The following is a 21,385-nucleotide window of genomic DNA, read 5'->3' on the forward strand; positions in this document are numbered from 1 at the left end:
ATCGGCTGGAAGTGGAACACGCCATTGTACACGCCGATCCACAGCTTTCCAAACATGCTCAATGGGTGACACGTGTTTACAGCTTCAAGAGAATCTAGCACAGATCCTTGCAGTTAGGGGCCGTGCATTCTCACGCTGCGACACGAGGTGATGTTCTTGGATGTTTGGCACAACAACGGGCCCTCAGGATCTCGTCTCTGATCACTGCATTCAAACAAAATGCACAACATGCGCCTGCCCGTGCCACAACCCCCCCACCACCATTGCCCAGTCAACAATCTTGATTGCTTAACTTATTCTTTCTGCCCTATAGTGAAATATTTGTGGTGCACTTCAGTGGTAGAACACCATGAGTACGAGAACTGCTCTTATTATCCACAGGTGCTGTGGAAGTTCTGGTTAAGTCAACAGCTATCATGCAGTCTGGTTTCAAAGTTTTAGAGAGTTTTTAGTTAAAGTCTGTTTTTATTTGAAACTTTTTTCAAAGAATTTTGGTACTTTTTGTTTTTACCCTTTTTTTTCTCCGGCTGTTGTCCTTCTGAAATCTACAACAGAGACGTGGATTTAAAGTTTTTTCTGGTTGGTAAAATGTAAGAGACACGTAAGATAGTATGGCAAATAAGAGTAAAAAGCATTGCTGTAGGATTAAATTGACTTCTAGTTGGTTTGATAGGAGCGATTAGGCAAAGTTTGATCTCAATCCTGAAAACTATTGGTGATTAAACATACCAGCTAGTTAAAAATTACAACTAGAATTCATCTTCTTCTTGACCGTTTTTCCCTTTCGGGGTCACGGGGTTGCCGGAGCCAATCCCGGCCACTTGGGCGTAGGCAAGGGATGCCCTGGACTGGTCGCCAGTCTGTCGCAGGGTAGAATATCCTCAATCACACGTCCATTCACTCTCACTCACACCTATGGTCAATTTAGAGTTGCCAATCAACCTATCTTCACGGTGGCGCAGTGGTTAGCGCTCTTGCCTCACAGCAAGAAGGACCTTGGTTCAAGTCCCGGCTGGGGGACCTGAACCAGAACATCAATGGGGGACCTTTCTGTGTGGAGTTTGCATGTTCTCCCCGTGCATGTGTGGGTTTTCTCCGGGATCTCCGGCATCCTCCCACTGTCCAAAAACATGCTTCATAGGTTGATACAACTAGAATGTTTTTTTTTTTTTTTTTTACAATTAAGTAAAATAAAATTGACAACCTCTGCTTTGATTGTGAAAATAGCCGGAGTGCAATAATAAAAGGCATTTAGAGATAAATGTCTAAGATTATTTTGAACACATTCTTCGTTCATCTTCAACAACATACTATGTCAAAATTTCTTCAGGAAAAGATTTAAAGGAGCTGTTCAAATCTCCTAAACTTGATTAAAGAACAAAACAAAAAGACCGGAGGTCCTTGGTAGCATTTATGTAAACACAAAAGTGGTGGGGGGGTTGCAGCACCACTTCCTAAAAGTCCTTTTGGGAGCTCAGTTTGTCACAGCAACCATGAAAGGAAATGAAAACTTTCTAAAAGGATGGTTTCTCCAGACTTTCTCTCCTGCACTTGAAACTTTTGTTGCATGAATAAAGCCAAGCTTTTCCTTAGAAACGAATGCTAAATATGTGCCAAAATGCTATGATGTTATCCTATAAATGTAGGAATTTTCTGCATAAATCAATGCAAACCATTCTATTTAGTTCAAAGGTAGCATAACAATTATTTCGACACAGAACAGCTTTCAACTGGTATCGAAAAAGCCCCAAAGAAAATGTCCCAAGAAAAAAAAACCCGGTACTTTGTTGTTTAGCAGTTTTTTGAACAAATCTAAAGTCTCCAAGTCACGGTTGAGAGTTTTAAAACTGGAGCTGTCGCCGGCAACACCTAAATATATCAAATGCTCTTCACCATGCCGTAACACTTCGACCATTAACGAAATAATGCGATTCGACGGATTCTGTCATGAGAAAACGTGGCATTTCATATCGCACCCATATGCAACACTAATAATGTAAAGTGTAGGATAATGGTGCAGGGCTGCTGTTCTTCAGAGTCCACTGGAATTATGTTAATTACTTAAATGGTTGAAGAATTATAGTAGTTGAAATGTCAACAAGCTCCAGTGGTTAAAAAACAAACCAAAGTGTTGCTACTACAATCACCTCTCCACAGGGGTACCCCAGGGCTAAGTGTTGGGACTCCCTGTGTTTACTCAAGAAAAGCTGGTTTCTTTGATTTTTTTTATGCAGACGATACTGACCTTATTTTTGTTATTGCCAGAAGAAAGTGCAGTCCTAGTGAGCATCCACATAGAAAAATGATGCGACTGAAAGAACCCAACCACAAGCAGAACCTTTCATTTGATATGATCAGCGAGAACATTCTCTCTTTATTGTATCCTTTCAAAAACAACAACCAAAAAAGTCCTTTTGTAATTGTCTTTTGTTAACATTTCATATTCTGTACAGAAAAACAAAAACAAAGAAGCACTGCTTGAGAACCGAGCAAAAGCTCAAACAAAAAACTTCAAAACAAAAATCCCATAAAACACAGAGGAGGTTTACAATACAAATTAGTAGTAAGACATTTTCTGAAGTGCAATGGCATAGTTCAGATGGGTTAAAAGTGAAACGAAAAACTTACAAATAAAAATACTTCTCTATTTTTCAACAAACAGTAAATTCTTTACAGAGTAGAGACTGTAATATTTGATGTATTTAAACCTGTAAAAACATATTTACAAATAGCCATCTTTTATATACTTTTTCCTCATAATCACATGTATGTCAGCACCAGTAAAAAAAAAAAAAGAAAAAACTAAACTAAAATAAACAAAGAACATCAATAACAACTATTTTTTCTGTTGAAATGCTGTCTACAGACTTGGTCCCAGGAAGGAAGGAAAGGAATCCCATACTTTTACGGATGGACTAACACTTTGGGGGGGGTTAGCCACACGAACGCGAGGCTGCCTGAATCAAAGCGTGACGGGACGAGTTCCTTTACTCTGCAACAGTCAGAGAGGTCATTCAGGTAAACTGGATTTGGATTACTAGTCCAGTTTACCCGCTTCAAAGAGAAAAAAAAACCTGGCTACGGTCCGGCCTCAACGTTGAGAGTTCTCACAGTGAGACGGAGAACGTCTGCTCCACCCCAACCTGACAAACACAGAGCCTCAGGACGACGGATGCGGGGATCAGAGCTAGTTTAAAGGGTTGGATTACGACGACATCAACAAGCATGAAAACAGATGGTGCAAAGAGCTAGTTTACAGAGAAGAAGGCCTTTTGGTTTTGTTGATTACATCCTGGAAAAAGAGCTGAAATGCAAAAACAATTACAGACACGCCGTCACACTTCTTTTACTCGAGATTACAAGACAGAGATGGAAATATGTCCACAAGTACAATTGTGCTTAAACCTATTTGACACATGCGTTACTCAGACATGAGGGCAAAGGAGTGGACAGCTCCCACAGGGTGAATGAAAGCCCACAGGTTTGTTCAGGCAGAGGAGCCCACTTCAGGGGAAACTGATTATTTAGGCCTAATCAGCTGGGCTTTCTCATGAAACTCCAAGCTTAGCAGTTCATTTTTTTCCTTCTAAAGGCCAGTTTATACTTCATGGCTATTGCATTAAACGCATTGCGTCCCTACCGCAATTGTGCGGTCTGGTTCATACTAAGGTCGGCCGGTTTCGCTTGCGACTGTCTGCGACAATTGCCTAAAACTTCTGAGCACAGTTTATACTTTCCAAGCCTGATGATGTACATTAAATAGTGATATTTATGGATCTTTCAGATTCTGCTTTTTATGCAAAGTTTTTCTTGAGATGCTTACATCTATATAAATACGTTTGTGGTTAATTAATGGAGCAGACAAGACAAGGTAGGTGGTACATCAGTTTTCTAAAAGCATCGACATGCCAAATTACCGTATATATTTTTACAAAAAGTTGAATTTGAAAAGATTTGCCACCTGCTCCACATCTTAATGGAATATAGTCATAGTTGTCTTAGAAAGTAAATATGCAGGGAAAATGTTGTGTTTCTTTAATGTTTTTGGAACTGAGTCAGAAGGAAATAATATCCATCTCCAGTTTGCAGCGATTGGGGCGAATCCCTTCCGATAGCCTTGCTAGCCGCGCGTTTGCAAAGGGCTATGAAGTATAAATCGGCCCTTAAGTTCTGGATGGGGGTCAAGTCTTTCAGTAAAGCCCTTCTCAGCTGCAACAGGAGGAGCTACGATGCAAAGAAAGACTGCGCTGTGATGGAAGGACAAACAAATTCTCAAAAGACACGACCTGACTTTTTTTTTTTTTTTTTTTACTATTTACTCCGACAAAAAAAACAAACAATCAGCATTACTGTAGAGTAACAACAGCAACCAACAAAAACCTTGTTTTCTTTAAAAGAAGAAGCCACTTGTGGTGCTTGAATACATTCGGTGCGCAGCAATCGTTTTGCGACGTGGCTTGCGTCCCACAGACGTGACGTTAGCTCTCCTAGCTGCCACTCAAACATCCGCACATTCTCCCAGGTTGATGCTTGTTTGTTGTTTTGTTGTCTTCCACATGCTTGGTTATGCCTTTTCAATCAAAGCACTGGTTTTAGCTGCCCCTCCCTCCACACACACTCAAACCTTTTTTTTTTTGCTTTTTACATCTTTTGTGTCCCTCCAGATGCACACTCATCATCCAAAGAGACACAATGCAGGGAAAATAACCCCCTGCCCCTCCACCAAATGCCACCCGGGTCCTGTTTTCAAGCAAAAGCATCGGCGGACAGAGTGCACTTATGTTGCACAAGAGAGGAAATTATTTGTTCTGCTGTGATGTGCACAATTTGAACCGAAAAAGAGCGTCGAAAGTGGTGGATGAGTCTCTAGAGGGAGGATGGGAAAGAGAATTAGAAAGTGAGGAGTGTTGGGGGGGGGGTTATATGGAGGGGCACAAATCTGAGAGGAAATGGGAGCAGTGGCGGTGCTGTCTACTCCCCTCAGCTCCTCACATAGTTGAGAGGTGTGGAGCGCTGAGCTGGGTGGCACAAACACAAATGAATTGCTGTCTTGGGAACGAGCTTGCCTCCCCCGTCACCAGTCGGCACTTTTCAATCCGCCTCGACGCTCTGCGCTCTAAGTGGGGCTCCGTTTCAAACTCTGCTGCAGGAGGAAATTCATTTCAATCGGGGGGGGGATAGCAATGAAATACACCTATTAATCTCTATATTGGGTTTTCATTATTACACACAAGACATTGACAGCTTTTTCCTCTCTCACACACACACACATACAAACACACAAAACAACACAACCAGTTCAGAATCTTCCTCTGGGAGAACAAATCGAAACCATGTCTGTCCATACGGTCATTTTCTCTTTAAACGTGTGTCCAGTCTTTCTGCTAAAACTGTTCTCATTGGCTATTGATTCGGGAACAACTGTTCCATCCAACCGTCGCTGGAGTCTAGCTCCACCCCCGAGCCGTCCCCCAAACCAAACGCTACCCCGTCTGAGGACCCGCCCCCGTATCCATACGATGACATGTCCTGGTTGGCAGTCCTCTGGTAGCCCTGTGACTGACCTCCAACCCCAACTCCTACGGGTCCGTAAGGTCCGCCGCCTCCCCCCCCCGCCCCCATTCCTGGCCCTCCAGGACCCGGCCCAAACCCCCCCATTGAAGCCATTCCCTGCCCCATCATTCCTTGGTTCATTCCTTGGTTCATGACCATAGGTCGGGGCTGGTTGGTCCTGGGCTGTCCACCCATGTGAGGGCCCATCATTGGTCCCCCCATCCCCGCAGCTGGGTTTCCCACCCTGGGGTCCATGCCCTGGCTCAGTGCCTGTCCGGGGCCCGGAAAGTGTTGCTTGGCCATGCGAGGGGGTTGATTAGGCTGCATTCCATAACCCTGGGCAGAACTGAATCCCACCACGTCTCCGCCTCCTCCCCCTGTAGTCCTTCCTACTGCTCCCCCCATGGCCTGAAGACTCTGTCCTTGCTGTTGCGACCAGCCACCGCCCGCAATCCCTCCACCACCCAGCATGCTTTGCAGTCTTTGAGCTTGAGCTTTGGCATTAGGAGGGCCTTTAAGGGGCTGCTGCGTCATAGAGTTTATTAACATGCCTGGCCCTCCATATCCAGGAGCACCACCCCCGGGGCCTCCAGGCATGCCTCCCACCCCAGGACCTGCACCTGCCTGCCGAGGAGGCCCCACAGGATTGTGCTGTGGAAGACCCATAGAGGCTTGGACGCTTTGGCTCTGATGCTGCTGCTGCTGGTGTATCATTTGGCTCATGGACGGGTTGAGCCCATACAGGGAACTCTGGTTAGATCCCTGGGTGCCATAAGGTAGTCCCATTTCAGACTGAGGTCCAACGGAGCCCCCCGGGCCCTGAACAGAACTCATCTGGACCATTTGCTGCTGCTGTCGCTGCTGCTGTAGGAGGTGTGCAGCCCGAATGCTCTGGAGGGGTTGGTTCCTGGATGCCAGATCTTGGGCAGGCCCTAAATTGGAAAATTGAAAAACAAAAGAATGTGAGGAACTGAAATGAACAAGTCTTGCGTCGAGCAAAAGTTAAAAATGTCCTAGTGGGTTTTAGCATTTTTTGCTTACTGCAAGGCTGAAATTAAATGTCAAATGTTATCCAATTACCCATTAACTGCATGCTCTTGGTGCTTTTTATATAGAAAAATACATAATGTGCAGTTCACACCTCAGCACTCTGGGGCAAATGTGGGCTTTGATGTTAAACTAAAAAGAAGGGATGAGACCTAAAGGCCGTGTCACACAGCCACTACCTACATTTTGCGCATAATGCACGGATGAAAATTGGTCAGACGTGAATCTACATAGGAAAAAGTGAGTAAAGTTGTGGTCTTTCCGTTAAATTTTGACAGATGTATCACGAGTTAACCATGGTAAAACCACAGAAGAAGAACAAATAAACCACGCGCCGCATTAGCGATATAAAACGTATACATCAGTGGTAAATGCGTGAAAAGTCTGTTATATATGTGGACATATGTGGAACAGCCATGGAAAGCCACAAATTTGCGTCTGCATTCGCAAAAATCATGTACAATTGTGTAGGATTTTGGTATTTATTGCATATTAACTACGTAAAATATGCACAGACTAAGTCTAAAAATTTTGAACAGATGGAAACAAAATTCATGTAAAGATAAACCCTTGGTGGAGATCTGTGCACAGCGACGAATGGCAAACACAAGAAGCATGCATGAATATCATGCACGTTTCACAAAAGACCTAAATTTCATACGTGGAAAATGCGCAAAATGTACGTAGTTGCAGTGTAAATCGGCCTTTAAGCCTTCTGACTGGAGAACAACTACCGACTCAGCTCAACAAAACCTGCCGAAGCGCCGATACAGACCCTAAAAAAAAGCAATAAAATCCAAAATGAGGTTTCCTTTTCAGCCTCACTACAAAGACACAAACTCAAGCGCCAACATATCATTGTCTTTGTTCTCCTATTAGACTTGTGTATGAAATGGAGTTGAGAAGTCTTGCAAGACCGGTTTAAATCCTGTAACAAAGCCACTTCTGACATCAGTCTACCATACATTACCTCACCGCTTGGAGTGGAAATGTAGTAGCGATCACATACTCAAAGTGAGATGCTAAACACATTCTACAAGCAGCAAATTCAGGTGGAACTAGATCAACCATGGATGCAGAAGAGGCAGGGAGCTGCATTAACTGAGTTATTTTTCTGACAAACTTTCATGCAGAAGCTTCTTCTTCCTCTCCGCATGCACTCTTAGACCTGCAGACAGATTCTGAGGGCTATAAATGGCTCTAGCGTTAACGTCCCTCCTCCATCATCCCATCACCCACTCAACTCCTCCTGTCTTTAGTCCCAACCTCACTCTCTACCAACTAACTCTACCTCTTCTTTCTGTTGTTAGTCCACCCCCAGCTGCCTCTATTCTCCTCTCTCCAGCACCCCTCCTCTCATCCATCTCACTGACTCTGCTGGAACTCTGGGGGATCCAGGACAGACAAGTTGCTGTGGTAACAGGCTGAGCGGGGACATTCATTTATTCCTCCGGAGAGAGCGAGGGATAGGGCAGGAGAAGGGAAATGGAGTGAAGAGCATGTGGGTGCCACATGAAACACATCCGACTTCGACTGACAGTGAGGATGAGGTTTGGCATCAGAGGGCTGTTTGCATAGAAAACTGTTTGTGAATGAGAGAGGAAACGGGTTCTGGTACTCCACCATCCTAATTCAGCTCTGTTGCAGCTCTTTACTTGGAGTTTGTTCTTTTTTGGATGCAGATAGAGAGATGTTTGGGTGTCTCACCTTGGTACTGATTGACTTGGGGGTAGGAATTCCTCTGGCCTTGGCCCATCTGTCTGGGGAGATGATGTTGTTGCTGAAGCTAAAGAAGCAAACAGATGCAGATTGGTCAAAGGGGCTTCTTTCTTTCTTTCTTTCTTTTTTTTTTACATCAATCATGTTGTCTCTGGACCTAAAAAAAAATGCAGTTTTTAATGGAATCATCTGACTGCCAGAATGCATAAAAACCAAACTGACAAGAAAAACAAATAAGCCATAAAACCAACTCCCTCAATCAATTCATCAGATTATATATCCTCAGGTCCATCTAACTATCTCTCACAGCCTAAACAACTTCTGGCAAAGTACAATATTGTTTGTGATTTATTTAACAAACAAGTCATGGCTTACAGGATCAGAAAGCAAACATCTGCTGTGTAAACACATCCTCAATAAAGCAAGACATCAGCAATCATCTCTGAGGAGCAAATGCTGCCGTCCACTGAACCATGAAGGGCTTTGTGACTATTTCCAAACAGTTTGAAGTTTCTTATTCTTCACTAAGGACGATCATTCAGCAGCAGGAGACATTTAAGATGGCAAACATCTCAGCAGGAGGTGCTCCTGCATGTCCGACCCAGGAATGTGTTCAAAAAATAGTGTAGTTGTGTTGTGTCTTCTTAGGGCTCGAGTTATCATCAATTATCGAGATTACTCGGCTTCTGATGGATACGATTTGAATGGGTTACTTGGAGAGGACGAGGAGAAACTCTTCTCTGGAAGCAACTTTTTGGATGATACGTTTGGAATGACCGAGCCCACTAAAAACCAGGAGATTTCTTTATCAAGCTTTTCAGGTGCATACATCTAAAGATGATCTTTAGTCATGGTGAAGAAAAATGTTGTGACCAGGGCATGGTGGTGGAGGATTTATGATTTGGCTTCCTTTTGTTAGCTGAGAATCTCACAGGTACTGAGACAAACACCAACCTCTCTGCTTAGCAGTCAGGAGTCAAATACAAGGTCATGTTTCCGACTGTTAAGGCGTAACTCACATGGGTGCCTTTTTAAAGGATGCATGTTACATGTTTGCAGAAAATATGACATACAGGTGATGCTGTGGTATGGTGCCCTTAAACTCTAGTCGTTAGTAAGGTGCGAGTACTGCCCCCTTACTGACTTGTCCCAACAGCTGCTTGCACGCATGGCATGTGTGCAAGTGCCTGCAGGATGCCCACCCAAACTAAACTCTGTTTATTTCCGACAGACAGGCTGCAAGCAAGGGGCGTGCAGGGAGCGCGCACCTGCAGCTTGAACAGCACTAAAGGATCCAATGTGCAGAGTTGAGATGGGAAGATGAAACAACCCTTAAGTGATCGCTACAACCTGTTGCCCGCAGAAAAAATGTGCATGAACAGTTTGGCTCTACGGCCTCACCAAGCGATCTACGACTTTGATATTTAGTACGGGCTACCTGTGTGCCCCGTCCGGGTTTGCTTGTTTTTCCCCCAAAAGCGGACAGCCCGTATTCACCTGTAGGGGCAGTTGTGAATAAGCCATAAAACGGCCTGAAATTTGCAGTGGTGGAAACGGAGAAAAGAAAGAATCAAAAGGCTGCTACTGAACATTACAGCCTGGACCTGAATATTTTTATAGCTCTTTATCCTTTTATTTTAATTATTTACAAGTACCTATAAAAATATGAAACAAAAAGGTGTTGGCTAAAATCTAAGCTTTTTTTTGCCAGAATTTGTACTAATTTAATGGGTCAAATCAGGGAGGGGATTGTTTTTCTGACATTATAACTAAGAGAGAGGCATACGTAATATTGCTCATTTGATAAAAGTGTTTTTATTCCATATTTTTTTTTACTGCTAATTAAAGTTGGTAAAACTTTCTGAGGTAATTTGGAACAGTTTTTGTTTTGTTCACAGCTGAGGAGAAACCGATTTTGGATTTATTAGGATGAGATGAATCTATATTTTCTAATAACTACTGTGACAAATATTTAAATTTAGGATTCAGTACAAGTACAGGTAGATAGATGTTACTGGTAACATACTCAACAGACTTGTGGTAAAGGCAAATGTTTGGGTGAAACTACGGGGATTGAAAATGTAAGGACAGTGAAAACAGCTGTGGGATGAAGTCTAAACAGATGTTGAAGTCAGCGCGACGCAGGTGTTTCAGACTATTGAAACAGATGTTTACTTGCTTGGAGCTCAGGCAAATGTTGGTGTCAGATGTACGAGTACGTAGAAAAACTAGCTGTGACAGCTTTGCCTTCTTTTGTGGAATTTGATGACAAACACAGAATCGTTGAGCCAGAATAAAGTACGCAAGTAAAAATCACAGTGGGCTCCTTGATGCTACAAACACAACCACCACCGCGTGATGGAGAGGCACCGGCAGAATCTTCAGGTTTTTATTCCGCCGCCTATATTTTTGAAAATCGTTTGGGTGGTCGTGAAGGTAGATGGCGGCAGTCAGGTGGGGATGACGCCATTACAAAAGCGGGCAACAGTTGGGTGGCCACAGGGCGGCGGCAGATCTGATTGAACGATGTGCAAATGTCTCCGGACGGCCGCTGGTGGCACTTGATACTGATGGCCGCCGTGCATAGTCATGGTCATTTGCAACTCAGATTTTTAGCACATGTTATAACCTTGTCGATTTACAAAGCCCCAGCGCTCAAGAACACGAAGGTCCAAGCGGTCCAACCACAGCAGGAGTCTTCATCGGATGAAGAGCATCAATGCCGTCTCCCCATCTATATGCAGGACCCAAGGTGGCCTGGATCGCCAGGTTGGCATCCCCGGTCCTCGTTAAGCAGCCGGGCTGCTATCATAAGATTTCTAACAATCGGACGGTGGCAGTGGGACGGCAGCACAGGGGTGGTGGATCATCAGCGGATCATCAGAGATCCTCTCATCAGTCAATTGTCGTTCCTGCCACCCACCTGTAACTGGACTGCCACCGCATGACCTCAAAACGTGCCTGGGCCACTGACCGATGTAGGAAAAAAATTGTCAAGTCAACGTAAACTTGAGACTTTTTCTTAAAACCTCTGCAGCCGCCGCGCGGCGTGTAAAATTGCAACTGGCGCCTCCTGATTACAAATGCTGCTGTGCGGCCACCTAATGAATTTTCAGTGGCATTTTATAGTCTAAATCGAAACGTAAAAACTAGAGTATTAATAAATTAGCATCTACAATACTCCCAACTTGTACTTTTTTATGAAACGATACAGATTCCAGAAGGGACGAAACAGATCCAGGGAGTTCGCAATGACAAAAAGCTGCTTTAAAGAAAGATTTATGACTAAACACACCAAACACCAGAAGGACAGGCGCCTAAATACCTACGTCAGTGTGTTTTAACAGCTCCAATTAAAAGCCATGTAGTGGGTGGTGACTTGAGAGTTCAGAACTCCTTAACACTTGAATTCTTCACAAAGAGGGAAATAAAGCAGGAACACGGCATTATCACAGCAGGCAGCGTGTGCCGAACACACGTGCACGTTCACACGGGCCAGAGATGAAAAGGAAATGCTGAAGAGGGGGCTGTTTGCGGGTAATTAAACATGCAACCAGACAGCAGTGAGGACGAGCGGAGGATTAGCTGCTGTTGTCAGAGCTGCAGACACAGACGGATGGGTGCAGACTCTCATCATGATTTGATGCGTGGCATACGAATCCCACAGACCTGCTGCTGCTGCTGCCATCACCCCAGCTCTCTGTGAGCTCCCGAACTCACCTGCTCGGCCAGCAGCTGCTGCTTCCTATGCTGCTCCATCATCTGCATCTGCGCCCTCTTCCCCTGCTCCATGGCCATCTTCTTCATCATAGCTGCCTGCTGCTGGTTGGCCAGGTAGCCAGGGGGCGGTCCTGACCCCTGGTTGGGTCCCACACCAGTGGCGACACCCCCTGCAGGGTGGGGAGGTGGGATGGCACCGGGCGGTCGTGACATTCCTCCCATACTTTGGTCCTAGAAAATAATGAGAGGAAAAGGCAGCGGGTCAGACGGACTGTTGGTTGGTTTTGGGTCACCTCCGCATATCAGAGTAGCACAGGTGAAAGGAGCTTTTTCTCTGTTTAGTACAGAAAAAACCCAAACACGCGTTTTTATCTGAAAACAATGAATTATGAATTAGATAAATCAGAGCAACTGGAATTTTAAAGTAGAGGTGATGAGTAAGATGCTAAAAAAACATCACACTTTCTGTTCTGACAGTCAGGAGATTCTCAACAGAAAGTCTCAGAAGTTAGTTTAATAGAAGTCAATTTATACAAGTCTTTTTTTTGTATTACAGCTCATTTTGCTACTGAGTACAAATTAAGTTTTAAATAATTGAAACTTCTGGTGTTTTGGGATACGGTTCAACTGTTGTGAATATTTTGTGGTTAAATTTAGTACGTTTTAGACGTTTTTGGGGGGGATTTTTCAAGAGAAGAAATCTGATACAGAATCTCATAATCTGATACAGATTTTGGATAAAAAGGACAGGAATAAATCTGTCTCCGTGTCATTAAAAACAACATTTGATGTGTTGCCTTCACTGGATTGCGTTAGGTGGTACATCTGCTCCCTCATGAGTGAGTGTGTCAGTGATTTGATATGAAGTGAAAGGAAGTGCGGATCACTTACACATCTTCCATTTAGAGAGCAGTATACTCTTTATGGGTTAAATACCCACAATCCTTCACACCCAATGAGATTTCAGGAATCAATATACCTGCTTGACCACAAACAAGCCCTAAAAAGACACAAACTTACGGTAGAAAATCTTTTCTTAAGAAGGAAACATTCAAAGCTCATCTTCATGTTTCTGTAGGAACATGTCTAAGAACATAAAAGCCAAATTAATGACTTCACAGAATGATCTTAAACAGTAAAAACGTCTGTGCTGCTGGTTTCCATCACAGGAGTTTTTAGCCGCACTCATTGCTCTGACGTTTGTCATCAGCGGAGACAGAAACCATCCGCGTTTGCTTCAAGACTTGGCAGATCAGGCCGGTCCTCCCAACAAGCCACTGGCTCGTCCTCGCTGCGTCTCCTCATTAGCATATAAAGAGCACTTCCCTCTCCACTCAGCCGTATGCTAATCGCTAATAGGATGACATGTCCTGCTCTGGCCAATGAGAGCAGAGACTTTATGGATTTATTAAAGGCCAGACAGCTGAACGAGAGTGGGCATCGTTTAGGCCCGGCAGCGATGGAAAAAGAGAAAGCTCTAAAAGAGGAAGAATGAATGTTCCAGATCTATAAAGAATGTGAGAACATGCAAAAAAAAACCAACAACAACACACACAATCATACAGAAAGTGCTAGTGTGCAACTGCAGGCAAATACCCAAAAGCAGGATTACAGAATCGAATCAAAAGGTCGGCTTGATGCTTTGGCAACATCCTCGGTATGTTTCGAAAGAGCCTCATAATCCGAAGTGTGAGTCTGCTCTTCTTAGGGAGAAGTTAGATGGAGATAACCCTGGTATACTAGAACACAAAGGCAGGCACCCCGTTGAGAAAACAGAATTGAAAGCCCACGAATGGCTCACCGGACGGCCAAACCAGACAGATCGATGTTCAGAGGTACGTGTCTCATCTATGGTTGGTGTTTTTGTGCCTGGACAGCATCCGAGCAATCGGACCATGCAGGAGGGCAAGGGTGCAGTGCACAGAAGGGGCCAACAGGTGGCAGTGGTGATCTTTGAGATCACATGTGTGCATACAGGTCTGTGTGTGTGCGCGTGTGTGTAAGTCTCGCTGGTCTCCTCTCAGCAGATGGCTCAATCATGACGGTTCTGATCTACGATCTCTCCCTCTCCCCCCAACCCGCTCTTCCGCTTTTATTCCCTTCTTTCTAAACACCCCCCCTCCCACCACCACCACCCTCTTTAAACTCTTTTTTTTCCCTTTTTCAACTCTTCCATTGCTTCTCTGCTTCTGTAGAGCGGGGGGGCCCTGACTCATGTCCACGCAACGACAGATGAACCAGAGGAGGAACAAGGCGAGGAGAATGGAAGATTTGGGTGGAATAGTGTGCGCGGGGGGGCTGCAGACATGATCTGCCTGAAGAAAACACAACTTAAATAATAATGTCACAGAAGAGAACAAGGAGAATGAGGACAAAATGAGCAAAGGATGGGGCATCGGGGCTGAAATAAACGTCCTGCCAGTAAAGCTCAGAGTTACAAATCTCATTACGTGAGAAAGAATCCAGACAAAGAAGAATATTCGTGCATGAATCTTGTTTTGGGAGAAAAATCGAGATGGAGCCAGGAGGTGATGAGGCGTGGAGGGAAGGAGAGGCGAGCAGGTACCCGGCAACAGTTGCCGAGGTGAGGGGCAGATGGCGCTCAGAGGAGCAGCTTCAGCTGCAGCACCTGGTCACCCGCTGAAGCGCCGGGGCAGACCAAAGCGCACGTGCAGCAGCTTCCTGACCAGAACAAAACTTAATTTGATCTCCTTTGTGCTTTGATGGTGTTTAAAAGACCAGCTGCAGCAGCGTCTGCGGGTCCCTCGGCCATGATCTCGCTCCGCGGCTCCTCCCTGGCACGGCGACTCCCGTCTGGGGCCATACGCGGGCGCAACGGGCAGCAGCTGCAGCAGGAACTGCAGCTTCGGTGCAGGCTGGTAATGGGAAGGGAAGTGAACGTATTACAGGTCACTCTGGAAGATGTGTGTGTTTGTTTGTGTGTGCACATGTGTGTTGGAGCCTGTCAGCTTTATTAGGTTAGCAGCCATGGAGAGCCCAGGTGATTACATTACACTAGAAGTGAGCGGAAATGTGTGTGTGTGTGTGTGTATGTGTGAGGGCTCTGGACTCCTGGAGGAGAAAACAATATGTCCACTGCACCCGTTTGTGTCCAAATGTGAGGACTGAGAATAAAAAGGACACTTGTCTTTATGAATCTATGCAAGAGTTCCTAAAATGTCCTTATGCACAAATGGAAGACAGTAGAAGCAGCAACTGGGCGACTGTAAGTTCTCCGGAGGCACCCACATCCGTCACCCACTTGTGTGAGGGAAATGATGGGAAGGGGCAATGATGAGAGCAAATGGAGCTTTGGACGGACAAGGAGAGACCAAGAAGGACTTCTGCTGCTGAAGGACTGGTATTCTCATATCAGGGCCGGAGTCGACATTCAGGTCAGTTGCACGACGAGCTCAGGGTTGGGGGTGGGGGGGGTGTGGGGGGGGGGGGGGGGGGGGTGGATGCAGCATGTTTAGGGTGAAGGCCACAGCCCTCTGTCACAGCCTTAGGACTGTCTGTACAGGGCACGCAGGGGATCCGGATGTAACAACCAGGGCGTCCACTGGTCGGTGAGCCCTTAGAGGAAACAAATGTTCATCGTGCATTTTGTTTTTTTCACAAAGATGTTGCGAGCAACAGGTCGCAGGTTGTATAAGCAACACTTCTAACAACACATTAGGGTAAACTCAGGGGGAAGTTGGTGAGATGCAGGCAACTCATACAGGTTTTCATTTCTTTCAACACCCCCAAAATCCTTGGGTGCAGCCTGGCTGTTAGACAATCAGACCTTAGTTTGTGTTGGCATCCTACAGACACTTTCGTCTCACGTGCACACCCTATGAGTGCAGAATGTGCACGGAGTCAGGAAGGAACATCACACTTTACCCATGACTAGAATACAGTACAAAGACGCCGTCCGACAGCATCATCCGTATGTCATAACTAACTTTATATCCCAACAAAAACTTCACGATACACTTGCCAGACGCTAGGCCTGCACAATATATCGCAAATTTATCGTTCTCACGATATCAAGCAGTGCAATATGTATATAGCAAAAGACGTCAACAATGGCAATAAATGGTAGCTGTAAATGTGCCAAAATGATCTTATGGTTGCTTGAAGTATTTCACGAATCAAATAAATCCCTTTATGCATTTGACCGATCGGACGGGCTCGTTCACGTTGTTGAACAATCAGATTGAGCCGTTTTATGTTAGAGGTTTGCATCCTATGTAGACGAGGGTCATTTGGAGTATAATTTAAGTTACTTTGACTCTTATTTAAATTAAAATTGTTGCATCGACATGAAAATTATGTTTTTGGTTGTTTTGCTATTTGTTCATGTATCGCAAGTTATGTCGTGATTGGAATATTGATCACTAACATCGCAAGTCACAGGTTTTCCTCATATCGTCCAGCCCTACCAGACGCACAGCAATGGTACGTTCCATTTTCATTACATCTTTTAAGGTGGCTGCAAGAGCCTCAAAGGAACTGCGAGACACACCTGCTAAAAGTGCAGCCACTCCTCTCTACGACCCTCCCCGAGCCCGCACAACCCCAAAAACCCGAAACACCCGTACGGGTCAACCCCCAAAAACGGGTGCACGTGACACTTCCAGGCTGATACTTTACACCCGGACCCCCAGGCTAAGCGTCAGAGGCACAGAAATATGTTACTTAGACAAACTGGTCTCAGCAGAAGAATTTTGACCGCTCCAGCTATTCTGCATCTCACATGAATGGAAATGCAGGTCACAAGTATTAACGCTCCGCTTAAGTGCAAGAAAGGAAAATTAGCAGCAAAAATCTATAAAAATATTTATCACCTTGACACAAAAAGGCCTATTTTGCCTAAAACATTTATTATTAATCATAAAAGAGACATTGAAAAAGTGATTTTGTAATTAAAGCATGCAGTTTGCATTGATTATTAGAGTGTACAGTTTCCCATTCATTCACTCCTTAGAGACACTCAAACCTAAAGTCAGCTCAGAGAATAAAATGACGTGTAACTATGGAAAAAAGCAGACACCTGTGCTGACACCCAGCAACAGCCCTGTCGCTGAGCTTGATAACACCCCTCAGATTTGGAGAGTACTGATCGATTCCACAGACATTTTGAAGAAAAACATCAAGCCTCTTCATTTTTATCTCTGCAAAGTGTCGCAACATTCTCCATTCAATAGAATGTTAAAGCAGGTGGGGGGAAAGCTTTACATTCAAAATGTGTGGTTGTTGTTCTTTAGGGAAATTGTCTCCTTCACTCAACAACATCCACTAGAAACAGAGACGTGTGAGAGTCACCAATCACACAAGCAAAAAAAACAAACAAACAAAAAAAACAGCTTCCAATTACAAAACGTGGGTTCGGCACAGCTCGGATGGGTTTTAGAGCGGGCGAACATGTGAGGAAACTGTTGTCAGAAATGATCGCCAACCAAAACAGCGGAGCTTCTGGCAGTTCCATGCACCGCTTGAACAGTGATAAAGAGACTTCTCTGGTCATTTTAGAAATATCTGCAGGGGAGCCTACAGAGTGAATTGTGGACGAGTCTTGCTGTTCGGCGGTGGGTGCATCATGATAGGAAACCCGACAGATTGCTTCTGTTACTCAGGTCTGAGATCAGAAACTTGAAAAATAGCCGTCCCTCATTTATCGAGGGAGTAGAATTATGCCTGTAAAACTCCTCACTACTCACTTTTCTCACACAGACGTCAACATGTTCACACTTTTCTCTAGTGTTTAAACTCTCAAAGTTCAAAATTTCATAGAACAACAAGTCCAGGATTATAGGATGAAAACAAAGATCTGCTCGCAATCAAAGACATATGTAGATTTAGAAAGCTGTACAGGAGACAAGACACGAAAGAGATTGACTGCCGAACGGAACACAAAACACAGTTATGACAATAAAACTACAAAGTAAGGAAACTTGTATTTAAATAAAAAAGCAGTGAAACAGTGAAGGTGAACCCTGATATGGCGAGGGACCCCCGTACACATGGATTCATGCTAAAACCCAAAAATATTAAATTCCAAATGTCTTGATTCCCAAGTGTGGACTTCTTTACTTTGTTGATGTCTTCAGACATGTGCTCCTCTTTGGTCCCATGCAGCTTGTTGCTCTGTTAGCTGTCTGGCTGTATGTTTGATTAGCTGCAAGCTCAGCTAGTTCATTAGCTGTCAGCTGAACACACAAGCCGTGTTGTCAGCGTGTCATTATAGCCAGGAAGGAGCGACACTGAGTTTCCAAGTCTTCTAATGTCTGTGACCAAAACTACCAACACTCTAAAAAACAGGTAAAAAAATAAGTCAAGTTTTTTTAATTTATTTTTTTATTACAACACATCAAAAAAGAGATGAATGCAAAGGAGATAAATTTAAATTAAATTGTTGGTCTATGGATTGCTACTTATAGGTGACCATCTGATTTGTTTCACGAAACAAGATCAAGGCTCAAACCCTGATTCTTACTGTTTGATATCTCTGAATGTATGCTATATGCATGTATTTTTACTGGATGAATAAACATGTAATAACACGTATTCAAACACCATTATTTACACCTTTATTTACGTATTTATTTATTCCATCCTCATATTCTTCTGACTACAGTTCCAGTAGATCGATGACAAGAAGACAGTAAATGAAGACACCAATAAAAAATGTAAGAATTATAAAACCTGACAGTCCTTTCATTTAAACTGACAAGTGTTTCTAACAGACATGTTTAACAAACAGACTTTTTCATCTTTAGTAAAAAAAACAAAAAAAAACTCAAACCTTTTACAGACAGCTTCTCGGCGATGCTAGCAGACGAATGATGTCACATAATGGATCAGGAGATTTTTTGTAATATTCTTAATTTCATATTCATAAGATTTTTTACATTTACATATTTAACAATTTCTCAAACAAAATCATTTTTCAGGGCTTATTTCAGTAAATTCAGGATATGGTTTCAATCAATCAAACAAACACACTTTTTTTAAATAAAAAATTGATAATACTAAATATACCCGTTTCAATATACTCCTTTTTTTGGAAAGATTGTGAATCCGCAATCTCGAAAATAAATATATATACTGGCACAGAAAGCAGATATCAGATTATACTTGGATCGTCATTACAGACCTATAAGAGCAGTTTACAAAGCAAGACAACACACATACTGTTTGGTCACTTTAGAGTCAGGAACTTAAACTCTAACATTTATTTTTTATGTTAATGATATTTGTAAGGTTCAGACATTAAACGTGTTTTTGCAGATGACACTTGTTTGTCTGTGCAGGAGAGAACATACTGCATTTGTTAGATGTGGTTAACAACCAAACAATCAAAACTGAACATATGGTTTAATAAAAACAAATAATCAATAAATCTAGAAAAATGTATAGTTTTTGGTAGTCCCAAGAACAACACAAAGGTGAAAATGACGATTAAAGACCTTGATGCCTTCTTACTTTTTTCTTCAATTCTTCTGTGTTTATGTGAATAATTGTATTTGTTTTTTTACTTTACTTTTCAACTCACTTTGACACTTTCTGTTTACCGTACTTATTAAACTATTCATTTTGTGTTTTTGAAAATGAAAGGAAATCTTTGAATCTGTGACGTTCTGCAGTTGTGGCGCAGAAAGCATTGATCAGTATTTGATCAATACAATGTCCTAGCAGCCAGTAGAAATAAAAATAAATCAATTGAACTGAAAGTAAAGATTTGAAGCACTTTATAAACTTTTATGAAGTGTCACACGTGTCTCCACGTGAACTTCTCGACGAGGTGAGCATTTCATAAAAACAAGATGTAGCTCACGGTTAAAACATGAGTTTCTTAGAGCATAAAGTATCACTGTATGCTGATGACATTCTGCTTTTTATTTCAAACCCAGGGACCTCACTGACTTCGGCCCTGTCGGTGCTCAGTCAGTTTGGGAAACACTCTGGTTACAAACTGAACCTCAGCAAAAGTGAACTCTTTCCTATCAATAGTCAAGCGTCCCTCTGGACTATTCAAGCCTACCTTTCAGAGTGAAAAAACCCCCACAGATTCTCATATTTGGGAATATCGATCATAAAGAAATCTCATTACCTTACTGAACCAGACAAAACAAACACTGACACAGTGGTCACCTTTGTCTATGTCGCTGGTGGGCCGGATCAATTCTATAAAGATGAATATCTTGCCCAAATTTTTATATTTATTTCAGTCCTTGCTAGTTTTTATTCCCGGTTCCTTTTTTAACCAGCTCGACTCAATCCTCTCCTCCTACATTTGGCAGGGAAAACGTCCTCGTCTTAGTAAAGTTCACCTGCGGAAAACCAAGTCCACCGGTGGGTTTACCCTTCCATATTTTCGACTATTATTCGGCTGCAATTTTTTGCTGTATTGCCATTCTGGTCATTTTATGCTGACCGATGTGACCCCCCCCCCCCTTCACTTGAGGAAAACACCTGTCTTCCTGCATTGCTGGGTTCTTCTCTCTCTCTCCCCTCCATTACATATATTTGCAACCCAGTGGTTAAACATTCTCTAAGGATATGGGTTCAGTTTAGGAATCATCATGGTCTCTGTGATTTCTCACTCTTAAGCCCTATTGCTTCGAATCACCTTTTCATACCATCCCTTCACTATATGGGTTTTCGGGAGTGGCACAAGAACGGCATTAGAAGATTTAAAGATCTGTTTTTGGATAACACCCTGGCCTCATTTGAGCAGCTAGCAGAATATTTGGTTTTGTAAAATCAGATTCTTTCAGATACCTGCAAATTAGACAGCATCTTCTCTCTCTCAGGCCGGGCATCGCCACTGTCCCAGACAAAACAGCTGTTGAGACCGTCCTTTCGTTGAACCCGTCCCACAAGAGACTTATTTCAGTTCTATACAACCGGCTGGCAAACCTTAAAAACTCGCTGTGTGGCCCAGCTTAGAACAGCATGGGAGGGGGATCTGAACATGTCCATATCTCCAGAAGCCTGGAATCTAATATCTAGACGAGTGAACTCTTCATCTCTTTGTGCTTGTCACTGTCTAATCTAATTTAAAGTTTTACACAGGTCACACATCTCTTAGTCTAAACTATCTCACATCTACCCAAATATCAATCCCTCCCGTGATAAATGTAAAACTGGGGTAGCCACACTTCTTCACATGTACTGGTCTTGTCCATCCCTCAACGGGTTCTGGTTGGAGGTGTTTCAAACTTTATCCTGGATACTTAAAGTCTCGCTGCAGCCAAACCCTCTGACTGCTCTGTTTGGGATCACTGGAGAGGGGCTGACTCTAACCCGAGAAAAACGGCAAACTCTGTCTTTTGTCTCCCTCTTGGTCAGACGTGCA

The 21,385-nt window shown here is 43.5% G+C and overlaps 1 protein-coding gene across 1 annotated transcript in view; it reads right to left on the reverse strand.

Moving 5' to 3' along the window:
• Window positions 1–2,339: 2,339 nt before the first annotated feature.
• maml3 (mastermind-like transcriptional coactivator 3) overlaps window positions 2,340–21,385 on the reverse strand; it is a 138,775-nt gene continuing 119,729 nt past the window's right edge. Inside the window, exons 4-6 of the mRNA XM_023954746.2 lie at window positions 12,040–12,270; window positions 8,308–8,386; window positions 2,340–6,485 (exon numbers count right to left, since the gene is read on the reverse strand). Of these exons, the coding sequence (XP_023810514.1) occupies window positions 5,404–6,485; window positions 8,308–8,386; window positions 12,040–12,270 (1,392 nt within the window). The 3' untranslated portion in view covers window positions 2,340–5,403. The remainder of the gene's footprint in view (window positions 6,486–8,307; window positions 8,387–12,039; window positions 12,271–21,385) is intronic.

The sequence above is a fragment of the Oryzias latipes genome, chromosome 1 (genome assembly GCF_053564925.1).
Source record: "Oryzias latipes strain Hd-rR chromosome 1, Olatipes_Hd-rR_3.1".
Classification (NCBI taxonomy): Eukaryota; Metazoa; Chordata; class Actinopteri; order Beloniformes; family Adrianichthyidae; genus Oryzias; species Oryzias latipes.